The sequence below is a fragment of the Triturus cristatus genome, chromosome 3_1 (genome assembly GCF_964204655.1).
Source record: "Triturus cristatus chromosome 3_1, aTriCri1.1, whole genome shotgun sequence".
Lineage (NCBI taxonomy): Eukaryota > Metazoa > Chordata > Amphibia > Caudata > Salamandridae > Triturus > Triturus cristatus.
Window position 1 is genome coordinate 530,832,035 of NC_140583.1, and position 14,809 is coordinate 530,846,843.

General features: G+C 45.1%; 1 protein-coding gene across 2 annotated transcripts in view; it reads left to right on the plus strand.

The window, feature by feature from the left end:
• Nucleotides 1–14,809, plus strand: part of HAPLN3 (hyaluronan and proteoglycan link protein 3) — an 87,441-nt gene that overhangs the window by 22,517 nt on the left and 50,115 nt on the right. For both annotated transcript variants that reach the window (XM_085644460.1, XM_085644461.1), the window contains exon 2: nucleotides 4,372–4,555. In XM_085644460.1, coding sequence (XP_085500586.1) covers nucleotides 4,414–4,555 — 142 coding nt within the window. In that variant the 5' untranslated portion in view covers nucleotides 4,372–4,413. The remainder of the gene's footprint in view (nucleotides 1–4,371; nucleotides 4,556–14,809) is intronic.

Genomic DNA, 14,809 nt, shown 5'->3' on the forward strand with positions numbered 1-14,809 from the left:
AATATAAAGTTAAAAAATCTTTTCCAAGTACAGTGTCCTCTATTTTCCTGTGTAAGGCATCGCACCATGGACACTGCAGTGAAATTCTCAGGATTTATATACAAACCCGAATCATAGTGTTGGAGCACGCAGCACACCTTAAAAAAAAGATGTAAAATTGATGAGTGCATTCCGGGTCGTTGGAGCTTAAGAATTATTTAGTTGTGTGCTTACATAAAAAGGATGCCCATCTGTCTAATTTAGTTGACAATAAAATACGATTTTTCATACACACCATTTCAATTAAATAAGGCACCATATAGGAGTAAAATAAAAAATATCGAGGGGTGAAATTTATTGTTATGACCTATGCTTATCACATGACACATAAAGTGTCCTGAAGAAGGCTGTAGTTAACATTTTGGTATGTGAGCTGTGTACAGGCTAGAAGGTAGAAGCATACCAGATTCCCTGATTCACTTAGATTTTTTGAATTGATAGAAGCTTTGTGTAACCAATTTAGTTACAGAAGACTGACAATTTATTTGCTATTGTGTTAAGACTTACTTGGGAAAATATATATTGAGTGCTTTTTAGGTCTTGCCTGAGAAAGCACAAACCCTGTTGCATTCAAGACATTTGTTTCACTAACAGGGCATAGAGCCCACCCATTGCTTACCATTGGTTGGCTACATCGTCACTCTCATTCGCTTGATTCTCTTTGATCAACATGTGCCGGCTTCACTCGTTTTCATGTGGTTGGTCCAAGTACTGCTTCCTTGTCAAGAGCAGAGTCCTTCCACTGCTTGAAGTTTTTGTGAGGTACATTTTTCTTTTTCCTTACAGCACTCCATAAGAGTTCATGTGTCTGTAGGTCGTCTCTCCCCATCCTGCCGTGCATCTGTGCTTGCCCATCATTGTTTCTCGCCCCGTCATTGTTGTTTGCCCCATTCCACCTCCTGTGTTGTTGCTTGACCCTTCACACTCCCATGTTATTGTTAGACCCGTTTCCCCCACCCTGCCATGCCCCTCCCCACACACCATTGATGTTTGCTCTGCCGAACCTCCACCCAACATCGTTACTTGCCCTGTCTTCCTCCGCTCTTTTACCTCTCACCAGAAAATAAGTGCCATGACATGGCCCGCACTGTCTGCATCATAGCAATTTTTCCCACTTACCTTAGGCCATTCTGCACAGCAGCCGTGCATTGACAAAGTTGATAGCTCTCGCATAGGTGACACCTTTTGGCTTTGCCAGTGCTTGTTGACCCTATGATGCAAAGCTCTCAATGCCTTCCTCGGCATTCTACTTCCCTACTTTCTTCCTTTGAACCACTGAGTGTTAATTTCATCTTATCATTAGTTCAGGCCTTCAAACCCCCCTCCTCCCCCACTTGGTTCTGGCCTGTTGAAGGTATTGAAACTTGTAGCTGGTGGTGCTGCTGTTAATCCCAAAAGTCCAGTCTTTAGAACAAGCTTTGGCCCTCTCTTATCGGAAACATTCCATGGTTTCACTCTCCTTAAAAGACATAGGCCGACCAAAACGCCTCACTCACTGCATCACAGTATCTTTACTGTATTTTTTTGACAGAATAATTGAAGGCGCCGTTAGTCAGCAGGTTTTTTCTGCATTAGAGCAGAATCCTTGTTTGAGTTTGCTCGGGTAGGTTTACGTTCAACTTCCGCATCCAACTTTGTTCCACCTGCTGCTCCCGAGGCTGTTTGTATTATCTTAGCTGGGCTGCCCTTGAGCTGCCCTTGAGCTGCTGGATCCAGCCACAGGCTCTCCTGCCCCTTCTTGGGAGCCACATTGGTTTGCTTTGGGGTCAGGGGATCCTCCTTCCGTATTCGAACAGTTCAGTGAATGATACTAAATACTGTACTGTGTATCGTTGTAGGATACATTTATTGTGAGTGTGATGCATTTCGGGTGCTACACATGTGAGCTGTCTGGTGTGGTGAACCCACAGAAGTGCTAGGTGTACACTGCTCATGTATCATGTGTGGCATTCACCACTGAGAAGCATGCTTACATCTGTGTGTGACTGACCGTGCCCTTGTGCTCCACATACACAATCCTGTGCACAATGGGTGTGTTTTGTAATATGTTCTGGTCGTCTTGTGACAATGTGCTTTGTTTCCTTGTAGTATTGAATGTGCACCGCACTAGGAGCAGTGTTGTCCCTTGCTTATCACATTGACAAATAAGCTTCACGAATAGACATATGGGGAATCCACTATAACAACTTTACCCTGCATCATGCATTCCATAGGATAGTGACGTCAAAGCCGTACTGACAGGGGGCAGCCCAACAAGACATAATGAACCCCCTTGTTTTTAATCACAAACACAATGCCATTATAATAATGCAACCCTAGCACAACATAATACCACTGGAAGAGGTGTGGCGCCGGCCAGGGCGACTGACTCCGGAATCTCGGGATCACGGTTCGATCCCCGGCGCCGGCGGCAGATTAGCCCAGCACCATATGACTCTGGGCAATAGCTTGCTTAATCTTCCCGACGGCCCCCAGCGCCTAGAGACCCGTACGGGTGATTGTTCGCGCTTTACAAATGTGGATTATTACTGTGCTGCTGCTGGGACATGGACATGTGCCAAGTGTACGGACCACGGAAAACGTGCAATGAGCGAGCTGGAAAAGGAAACTAAAATGGGCAAGGGAAGTATGACAGAGTGGGGTGGGGGAGAAGAGGGCAAGTGGATAGTGATGAGGAAAGAACCAGGGAAAGTGGGGATTGCAGCAGAGTTGTGGACAGCCGGATAGTGGTAAGAAAGGGTATCTGTCCATGCAGTGATGACAACCGCATGTTCCAGTGTTTTCTTGTGTGCTGTTACCAGCTGCACTTAGAGATAATAGGGCCTCAAAATACATTTATTTACCTGCTCTTTGTCCCAGTGGTCCAGGTGTGGTCCCCACCCTGTCATGCTGCACCAGCCCTACTGATCAGGGTAGATGCAGACAGTTCATTTACTCACAGATGTTGTGGTCCACACGGTACTCTACAGTGCACATTCCTCCTCCTAATACAACCGGCAGGAGGTTTTCAAGCCCCCTTACATATGGGGTGTTTTTATTGCCTTACAATTCTATAGCAACAGATAAATCCAAACTTTCAATTCAAAACTATTCAGGAGTGTTCATCTAAGCTTTCAAGAATTACTACCACTGCCTTACAGAGACATATGTGTTGCCTCAAATCACAGAATTGAATTCAAAGCAACAATGCCACAAACAAGAAGTCACCAGCACCTAAAGGGTTTAGTGTATTAAAAGCATATAATGTAGTTCATTACAATCCGTTTTGTACATTAAATCACAGATTTTAAAAGTTGTTTTAAAGTTCGGGGATACTTATACGCAGTAGTTAATTACTAATAGTGACAAATAAATCTATGAATATGTAGAGTATTTGAAAGAGAAGACATTCATCTTATGCTTAAGTATAGAGCCATTCATCCACTTTATAGAGAATCCAAAGCGAGGCAAAATTAATTTATTTTGAGTTCTTCAACTCTTATGAGACAGCCAATAGGTGTTTCGCCCTATCGTGCAGGCCTGGGGCTTTTCAAGGCTAGAAAATAACATTGACATACAAACGCATCAAAAAAAGAGAAAAGAATATATGAAGGTATGTGCGCAGAACTATCAGTGCAGGTGTGCAATCCATCCAACCAAGTTTGGGCACTCAAGTGAACCACTGCAAAGTAGTGCCATGTGGCCTAAGTGTCGCTGTGTCAGGTGAGCAACCAGAATATGCAGGGACGTGGGGATATGTTAACCGCAGTGATCTAAGGAGTGGATAGTAGCATAAAACTGAAAAATGTCAGTGAGAAGCGGGGAAAAAATGGGAGAAAAAGCAAAGGGATGGATCACCTCAAATTACTGTGAGAAGGTGGAGAGTCATTCTCACCGTAGTGCCAGGAGGTCAAACAAACAAAGTGGGTGACTGTTCCCATACCTCTACATTCCTTGCATGTCTTCTCTTTCAAATGCTCTATACATTAACAGACGTATTTGTCACTGGTGTTAAATAACTACTTGATTTGGTGTAAAAGTATCCCGAAACTTAAATCAGTCTTGGTGACTCGCGGTGTGAGGGGGGTCATGTCCTCATTCTTTAAAATACTAACTAGATAAGTCAATTACCGTCAGTTCGTAAAAGTTGTATTGTATTGTTTGAAAATTGAGTGATTTAGTGTGCATGAAGTTTGCATTAAACTCGACCCGTTTTAACTCATAATACAAGGAGTTGAACTTTTAGCAAGGCATTGACCCCAAACGTACACTACATAATCTGAGGCCCTGTTTTATTGTGCAGTGTGATTGTGTCAAATGCTGTGCATTAATGTATACGTTGTTCCCTTGCAGAATATTTTGCGTCCTGGTCGCAGCAGCCTGGTACTCTGAACCATGCATTTGTTGGCATCAGTGGTGGCCATGCTTCAGCTGCTCCTCGGCTGCAGGGCCCTCCCGTTCTACAACGGCTTCTATTATGATCACATCCAGAACGGCAATGGCGACGCCAACGGGACGGGCAATGGAAATGGTGAAGGTACGCGCAGGTCACGTGTTCTTTGTTTGTATGCAATACATTATGAATGCATATAGATGGGTGAGGGAATGAAGGCTTGAGGCTGGCTCGAGCCAGATGCCTGGCTCTGGTTCACCTCGAGGTTCTCTTGGACCCTCGAGCCAAACACGCGCTGAGCTTTCATGTGGCTTTTGTGGGCCACCCACGCTCTACACTCAATTAAAAAAGCATAAACCTTTGATGTTAAAAACAAGAGAAAGAGGTAGCCATCTAGTGGCAGAGTCAGTGGCGGCTCCTCTGCTAATGCAGAGTAGCGTCGACCCACTGCTTTTAAGCAGTGTAACTAAAGGAAAAATAAAATTATAAAATCTGAATGTTATCATTGTATTTATTCCTGCTGCTTTGCAGCCGGGCGGGTGGGGCTGCTCTGCTTTCAGAGCAGGGCAGGGGAGGAGGGGTTTGCCCACTCCAAGTGTGCATGAATGCTTGGCCGCACAGTCATGCACACTTTGCATGTTCTCCACGCAGGCTTCATTACAGCCTGTATGGGGAACATGCCCAGGCCCGATTGCCTGGCTGAGCGCCAAACCATGGTGCTGATTGGTCAGGGGAGCGTTAGTGCTTCCTAGCTTCTGTTCTGGCCGAGTCCTGATGCGGAGGAGAGACTTCAGAGGCGCGCAATAAGGTAAGTTGTATTGTTTTTTGACATCTGCTCGCCACCCCCGATCCGTGCTGGCTGCCACTGGGTAGAATAGCATGATGTGAAACCAGAAAATCTATTGTGGCTTCCCCACGCGGCTAAATTGTATGATCTTCGGCAAATATTTAGTTTCATGGAGACTCCTTCTTCATCATTATATATGAGAGCACCTTCAAACACTTGAGTTCAGGAAGTGCAGAGAAACAAAATCCCTTTGTGTTTTAATTACTAGGCTATAATACTGCTCCATGTCTAATAACAACTTAGTCATCAAATCACAGTATAGTGTTCCAAACAGATTCAGTCCCAAAGATATTATACCTAACTGAATGCAGTTATCCTTCAGGGACAAGGTCGGGTAGGTGCTACTAGGCATGTTCAGGAGTTGACAAGTCGTGCTCTGAGTTGGGGTCCTCACAATGAGGATAGGTCGTTTTGCCCTCAGTTTCAGGAGGGTTACCAAAACTAGAGCACTTTATTGGAATAGTGCTCCACAGTGGCTTTAAGACGTCAGCTGGCACCTTATCACCTATGCACGGTGTGGGGATTTGAGTTATTGAGCTCATCACTCTGTGGAAATGATTAGCTCACATCTACCTGTTTTCACAATTTTTTGGTCCTGGTGAAATGCCACCAGATCTCTCTGCGACTCCGTAAGGCATGAACCATGTTGACCTATAGCATAGACCTTAGCTCACTGGCAAGTCTATAGGTGACCAATACACCCTCTCACTTACAGAGGGACCATTATTCCCCCAGTTTCTCTGCCATCTTTTTAAGCTCCACATCAACCAAAAAGATCACATTACAATATTTTGCGGCATCTGGTTGATAGTTTATCTCCACACTTTCACCAATCTTCTCACGTTGTAGGACACAACATTCTCGGTCCTACTGTGCTCATCTGGCAAATTAATTAAATGTTTTGCAGCATGAATCTTTTCTGGATTCACTATGCTGTGCATTATTCCGCCATCTAGTGGTTGGGTCCGGAATTGTAGTATTTCTTCTCTTCTCTTTTTTTGTTTTTAGGTCTCGCCTAACCCAACGCATGCGCTGGTCTGGCGAGACTTATTGAGAGGGCTCCAAATAGTGCTACCAGGCCAGCCTAGAGCTACAGGGCATGTGCGCGGGCGCGCGCGCCGCGATCTACCGTGATTACTTTCACTTTCGCGGCCGCACGGCTGCTTTGCATAGCCAATAGGTCTCGCTTTTGTGACCTTTATAAGTATTTAGTTATGCAACTGTTGCATGGCTAAACACTTATAAGGTCCCAAAGGCGAGACCTATTAGCTATGCCAATGCTTGTTTGTTGTTGTTGGTGGGCTTCAACGTAGTACCATTTGGTGCCCTTCAGTGACGTTGACGAGCTTCCTCCGGAACCTCCTGCCTTTGGTAGCCATCTTCAGATTCTTCAGATTCTTTTTTTCCGCTGTTGGGTCTGGATCGATACGGAAGGAGCGCCCAAGATTGGAGAAAAGAATCAAGGAAAAACAAAAGAAACACCGGTAGGACGGTGTCTTCAACTTTCAACTATGAATCAAAGACGACCGCAGTTCAACAAGGGAGAAAAAACAAGATCTTCGACGACGATCGCAGGGGGCTCCCTGAGGGCGGTAATGTACAAGACACCGTTCAAGTTTTGTAAGAACGGTCACCACAAGAATGCTCAGAAGGATCAGCACCCAGTCTGCAACCTGTGCTTGCTGCTGGATCATCAGAGCGATGACTGTAACGCCCGCTCTGTCTTCACCCCGTAGACGTTGAGAGTGAGAGAAAAGCAGCGACGAGCCAACTACAGCATGCAAGGCCAAGGACCAGCACCATCGCTGCGAGACCTGGGAGTCTCCAGTGACGTGGAAGATAACGTTTTACGAAGGGCCAGAAGACGATGAGGAGAGAGATGTTTTGGTCATGGAGGTCATGAAGAAGACTTCGAAAGAGGTAAGAGAGTTGTAGATCTCGAAAAGACTAGAAGAGTCTCGAAAATCAGACTCTCGACCTCCAAAGGGATCCTCGGCATCAAAGCATTCTGTGACCATAGCTGCATCCAAACAAAAACACACCGTAGGATCCGTGGATAAGGACTCCAGAATGGCAAAGGTCCTCGAAAAGACAAACACGTCAAAAGACAGTCTGGAAAGGGACGCCTCAGCGTAAAAATAAAGAGAGGCCCAAACAAACGTCAATGACCGGATCGGCATTGACAGCCGAAAAACGGAAAGCCGATAAATCTCGACACCGAAACATACGCGGCTGAGATAGAGAAAAAGAGAAAGAGGCTCAAAGCTGAAATGGCTATTATCTTGCAATGTTAAAAAGACTTCGATGAAAGCTTGAAACAATTCAAGATACTGCCGAAAACAAAAAATACGGAAGGCGAAAAGGTCGTGGAAGAACCAATTCCACCAACAACCCCGGAACCGATCGAAGAAGAAGAGGAAGAATCATTCTTCTTTGGGAAGACGTCCAGGAAGACAAACAAACATATGCAGAATCGGCGACCTTGGAGAATCAAGACGTCCAATGGGAAGATCTCGATGCCAAATCACCTGAGGAGGCTGTGGAATCATATCCTTCGAGGCCATCACCCCCAGATGACATTGGCATGTACAATCAAGTGATTAAAAAAGCTGCAGAAACTTATGGGGTTCAACTGGAGGAAGAACAACCACAATCATGTTTTTATTAGAGACACTGATGCCTACACAATCTAGAAATCAATTCCTTCCAATGCTGCCTAGTGTATTAGACCAGGGGAAAGAGGCATTCAAAGAGCCTGCTACATGCAAGGCTATAACACCAAGGGCAAAAATGAAGTATAAGCACTCCTCTAAAAGAAAGAAGAAAGAAAGAAAGAAGAAGAAGAAAGAAATAAAGAAGAAAGAAAAGAGGCATTTGTAGAGCGCATGGCTACCCTAGGCCCTCCCAGCGCTGAGAACCAGACGAACAGAAAGCTGAGCGGCCTATGCAGAGGGGAAAAGATACGTCTTCAGGAGTCGCCGGAAGGGCAGGTATTCTTCCTCCATACGAATGGAATGTGGGAGGATATTCCATGTCTTAGATGCGACGTAAGAGAAACAGCGACCTCCACATCTAGTCCTGAGAATTCTTGGTACCACAGCCAGGCGTTTATTTCCAGAGCGAAGATGCCTTCTAGGATGGTATGAAGAGACTATCCTTTGAAGGATTGGAGGGCCATTCTTGGCCAAGATCTCATGCGTGATACATAGGGCCTTGAATTTGATCCTTTCTGAGATAGGGAGCCAATGCAGTTGTCTAATTGCTCTTTGCGCTGATTCTCTCCGCGGGATTTGCAGGAGAATTCTTGCCGCACAGTTCTGGACATTCTGCAATATGCCAGTTGTGGACTGCGGAGCTCCTAAGTATAAGGCATTGGCATAGTCCAGACGTGACATAATTAATGCTTGAAGGAGGAGTTTTTTTGCATGAAACGGGAGAAAAGGAAGGATCTTTCTAGCTGTCTTCAGTATCCCAAAGCAGCACCCCGCAACCTTGTTGGCCTGTGTTCTCATGTCTAGTTTTGCATCCAACCAAACTCCTATGCTCTTGATGTGGTTTTTAGGGGTAGGTGGATTTCCCATGCAACTAGGCCATGCCAAAGGCAGATCTGGAGGCAGAGGCTTTCCTAGCAACATAAGTTCAGTTTTTGTTCCATTCAGCTGGAGGCAGGATTGTTTCATCCAGGCTGATATTTCCTCAAGGCATCTAACGAGGTTACATTGTGGTTGTCCCGGGTCTTTGAGAGAAACAATCAGCTGGGTGTCGTCGGCATACGTAACAATTTGTATGCCAAACGCCTCCACAATCTTGGCCAGGGGACTCATATAAATATTAAAGAGAGTGGGGCTGAGTGAAGAGCCCTGGGGGACTCCACTCTTCAAGGGTACCTTCCTAGAGGTCACATTCTCCTCAAAAACCTGGAATGTGCAACTTTCTAGAAAGGAAGCTATCCAGCTCAGTGCAGTACCAGTCACCCCCATCTCGTAGCATCTTGAGATCAAGATTTAATGGTTGACGGTATCGAACGCTGCACTAAGATCGAGGAGAATTAGTGCAGCTGAACCTCCTAAATCCATAATTTTTCTTGTCTCCTCCACTACCGCAATCAGGGCAGTTTCAGTGCCCTGATGAGATCTAAAGCCAGTTTGTGTCCGATGTAAACAGTCATGTTCCTCCAAATAGGAGGAAAGGGTGGTGTTAACATGCTTCTCTGCAATTTTGGCTATTCCCGGGAGCAGGGAGATAGGGCGATAATTAGCCATTACCTCCGGATCTGATCCTGTTTTTTTTAGCAGGGCCTTCACCATCGCTTCCTTCCATAGTGAGGGGACTTTGCCTACTACCAGTGAGGAGTTAATGAGTGTAGCGATGACGGGGGCTACTTCTAAGGCAACCTTCTGCAGCACAGTGGGAGGCGCCTGGTCTTTTGGAGAGCCTGATTTAAGTTTATTAAGTAAGGACACCGCTATATCTGGGTCCAGGGGCGGAAAAGAATCCAGGCCCTGATCTCGACGGTCTCTCCTTTCTTCCGTTAGAGAGTCACGGTCAAAATTGGGGGCTGCTGAAAAGGCTGAATAGATCATCTGTACCTTATCGTGAAAAAACTCTGCCAGATTGTTACAGCGCCCTTCTAAATCAATGGGCGTCACAGAGAAAAATGAAGGGGTGGTCAGGGACTTGAAAATTTTAAAGATTTCTCTAGGGGCATTAGGCGCTGACAGAATCTTTCCTTCATAAAACTTAGATTGAGTTTTAAAGATCTCTGCTTTATACAATTTTAATGCATCACGATAGATTTTCTTTTTCTCAGGTGAAAAATCTTTCCTCCACTGTCTCTCAAGTTGCTTGCAGTTCCGTTTAAGGTCTCTCAGCTCCTTGGTGTACCATGCAACTTTTTTTGGACCATTTTTGATGTCCCTAAGTTTTATAGGGGCTAGTACATCCAATGAATTTTTGATCCATTGATTGACTTGTATATTTGCAATTTCGGGGTCAGAGTCAAGACGGGGGCGTGTTTCTTTGAGAATGGCAGCCCATTCCTCGCTAGAAATATTGGACCAGCATCGGTTCGGGATTTTGGGGTGGTTTACAGTCTTTCTGCTTATGGAGGCCGGCCAAGAGAATGAGATTAAATAATGGTCCGTCCAAGGGAGCGGCTGGGGATCCTCTACCTTGATGTAAATATTGGAAAAAATTGGATCCAGCAGGTGTCCTTTGACATGAGTCGGACCCGTCACTTTCTGGGAAAGAAGTAAAACCTCTAAGGCGTCAGATACTTCCTCCACATAAGTGGGCGAGCGGTTTTTGAAATATAAGTTGAGGTCTCCCAACACAGTAAAATTGGGCAGGGAGCTGACCAGTGTGGAGGTATTATCCATCAGGTCACCAATAAAGGATCCTATAGTTCCTGGGGGACGGTATATTAACATGCCTGAGAATGTGCATGTAGGAGTCAATTTGATTGAAAAGGAGCAGCTTTCGCAATCCCGGATAAGCCCATCCGAGATCCAACAGCTAAAGGAATCCCTGTAAATAATGGCAAGTCCTCCTCCACGACTAGGGCAACGATCTTGCCTCTGGATGGTGTAGCCTTGGGGGAGTGCCTGAACGACCATTGGATTAGACCCGTCCGTTAGCCAAGTCTCAGTGAGAAACATAACATCCGGTCTGGTCTCTTCTAAAAGCAGTCTCATTTCTAGCGAGTGTTTTGCCAGTGCAGTTTACCAACTTCATTTTGAAATCAGAGTTTGGAGGACAAGTCTTACCTGTCAGACCCTCAGACTTCAGAGCAAAATTACATTGAGCGCAGTGAGTCTGTTCAAAGGGGGGGGCCTATACAGAGATGACACTTGTGCGTGCCACGGAGTTTCCTAAGTCGATCAGCCGAATAAGGGTGCAAAGTTACGGCTGCGGGGGCAGAGGTAGTGGCCTCTGGTCTCGGTCGGGCGCGGACGGGCGCAGACGGGCTTGCCTTAGGCGTGCCTTCGGCGCGCCTGCGGCGCGCCCGCTGCGCGCGTCCGCTGCGCGCTCACCACATCCGCCCCTTTTGACCCAGGATGTGCAAGCTCTCAGCGGCAACTGCACTGCTAACCCCCTCCTCCCAAGATGTCCGCCGCCCAGTCGCCCCCGGAGTATTGAACACAACTCCGATTCTGTCCCCCATCTAGATGCCTCAGCTTTCCCAGCGATATTATGCAGGTGAGGTGTGCAAATAGCAAATAATTTAAAAACTTTACAATTTTTTTAAAAACGATGTTAAGAGAATAAAACACACAGTTCCATAAACGCGCAGCTTCCTTCACTGCTGCCTGGTTCCAAAAACCCTATATAAATCAGAGGATCAGTGTCAGCTGACTCTATCATTGCCTCAACAGCAGGAAAAAGAGCAAACGTACTAACTACAGTGGGACCACCTCCAGACAAGGAAAGCAGGAGGATGGACCTCGTAGGAAGGAAGGTGGAAAGAAGTGCAGTTAATCAAGGCGCATAGCTAATTCAAATGCCTTGTTGAGCAGACATGCTTACCAACATTGGGAGGAGGTAGGAGAATTGTTTCAAAACCTACCAGAACAATCCCATAAAAGAGCTAAAAATCAGCCCTCGATGCTGCTGAAACATCTGGCAGGCAAATGATGATTGGCACCACAGAAAGGAGGAACGCATGGTTTGGAATCTCAGGCTTCAAGCCAGAAGTGCAAAGCAACATCATTAACTCACCATTCAAAGGGGAACAATTGTTTGGAAGTGTGGTTGATGATAAGCTCAATCAACTATAAAAGGACAACAAAACTACAAGATCCATGCGGGCTCTACAATTCAGAGGTATGCGTAGAGGCACACCATTAAGGAGACCAGCGGCTAGAGGTACACACCAACCTGCTACCTCACATCAGGGTTACCAGCAAACATACCAAGCAGGAAACCAGAGCACACACAGGGACAGCAAAAAAGCTGGCAATACCAAGGAAGAGCATCCTTTCGGGGGCGTCCCCATGGCAGAGATCAGCCACAAAGAGGTGGACAACAAACCTCTATTAAGTGGCTTGCGCTCAAAAAGAGGTACACTCATGAACAACAGCAGTGAGAGTACACACAAAAAAGAAGCATATGCAAAAACAGAAGCAAACCAGTTTACATTCCTCCAACATACCACCCCAGTAGGAGGCCGACTAAGATTTGTCCTGCAAAAATGGAGGGAAATAACCATAGACAAATGGATTTTTAAAATAATACAGTACAGTTACTGCATTGAGTTAACGAAACAGCCTCCAAACAGGAGGCCAGAGAGGTGCAGTAGGTTCAGGAAAAACATGCAATAGAGCACGTACCACACAGAGGAAGGAACAACGGAGTATATTCAACATACTTCCTAATTCCAAAAGTACACGAAACATTACTGCAAATATTAGACCTAAGGTTTCTGAACAAGATTATAAAAACACAAAGATTCAAAATGACTACACTACAAGGGGTGCTACCTCAATTACAAAAGGGAGATTACATGGCAACAATAGACGTAAAGAATGCGTATTTACACATCCCAATGAACTAAAAACACAAAAGAATGTTAAGATTTGTCTTGGACAAAAAACACTACCAATTCAAAGTACTTGCTTTCGTTCTAAAATCAGCACCAAGAATGTTCACGAAATGCCTTGCAGCAGTAGCAGCACATCTCAGAAGGTAAGGAATCCTTGTTTACCCCTACTTAGACGACTGGTTAGTTAGAGCAAACTCTTGCAGCCATTGCAAACAGCATATACACCAAGTGATAGAGGCACTAGTTCAGCTGGGTTTCTCCATACATTGGGAAAAGTCATCAATAGAACCAGAACTCATAAAGGTGTTCTTAGACGCAGAGATAAACACTGTGTTAGGGAAAGCATTTCCGAGCGAGAAAAGGAGATCAGCCTATTGAAGGATACTCGTCTATACCAGAGGGGGCATCATCTGACAGTGACGACAGTGGGGAAATTACTAGGAATAATGCCCTCATGTATTCATTTAGTTCCCAACATTCGTCTACACGTGAGACCATATCAAGAATGGCTCAGACACAATGGTCACAGGCTACAGGGAGTTGGAAGGATCTAGTGGTTGTCACAAACTGAGTTTATCTAGAGATGGCATGGTGGATCAAAACAAACATACCACAGGGGAGACTTTTCACACCACCAACTCCAACAGTGACCATAACAACAGATGCGTCCCTAATAGGATGGGGAGCACATATGAACAATCTCAAAGTAAGGGGATTGTGGGCACCCTAGGATGCAGTGAAGCACATCAATATCTTGGAACTAAAAACTGTGTTCTCAGCCTTAAAAGCCTTTCAGAAAGAGCTCTACCGGAAAAGGGTGTTGATACAAACAGACAACACTACAACAATGTTTTACATAAACAAACAAGGAGGGACTCAGTTTGTATCACTCTCAACTCTAGCACAAGAGATTTGGAGATGGTCAGTCCCAAGACAAATAGACATTTTAGCAATACATCTACCAGGGAAAGACAATATAGAAGCAGACAGACTGAGCAGGCAAACAACATCATCCCACGAGTGGGAAATGAATCAAACAGAAGACCAAAGAACTTTCAAGAAATAGGAGACACCACAAATAGACCTATTTGCAACACCCCACAATGCAAAAATGCCAAAACTTTACATCCAGGCGACCTTGCAACCAGTCCCTAGGATTGAGCTATGGATAGACTGGTCAGAGATATTTGCGTAGGCTTTTCCCTCAATACCATTACTGAACAAAGTGATCAGCAAATGCAGATTCAGCAAAATGACAATGATTTGCATCGCACCACAGGGGGCCAGACAAACATGGTTCTCGGAACTAATGGAAATTTCTCAAGTAACAATGCACAAACTTCCAAAAAGGAAAGATTTGCTAACAATGCAAAATGGGAAAGTGCTTCATCCAGAACCAGAAAGCTTAGGCCTATTGGCATGGCTCCTGAAGACTTAGAATTTGCACATCTCAAAGTACCAGAAAGCACAATGGCTATCCTAATGGCTGTCCTAAGAGAAGCTAGGAACCCAACAACCAGAAAATTATATAAAGCAAAATGGAAAAGATAAACACAACGGTGCCTTAAAAGTGTATTTCAAGGAAGATTACAAAAGAATGAACAGTGCTAAAGTACCTGACACATTTAGTACCAAGAAAATTATGTTTTACGTCACTAAAAGTACACTTAGTAGCAATTGTAGCGTATACAAGAGGGGAAACAGGGAAGAGTTTCTTCACCACACATGTGGTCAAACGGTTCTTAGAAGGAGCAAAAACAATTGCACCACCAAAAATTGTACCAGCACCAACATGGAATCGGAACATAGTTCTAGCACAAATGATGAAAGCACCTTTTGAACCACTGCACAAAGCAACGCCACAAATGCTCACAATGAAAACTGTATTTTTAGTGGCAATATCATCCCCAGGTAGAGTTAGCTACAGGCACTAACACTACAGGAACCCTACTTCCAAATACATAGTAACGGTATTGTCAAGAGGACAGACCCGCAATTCACACCAAAGGTG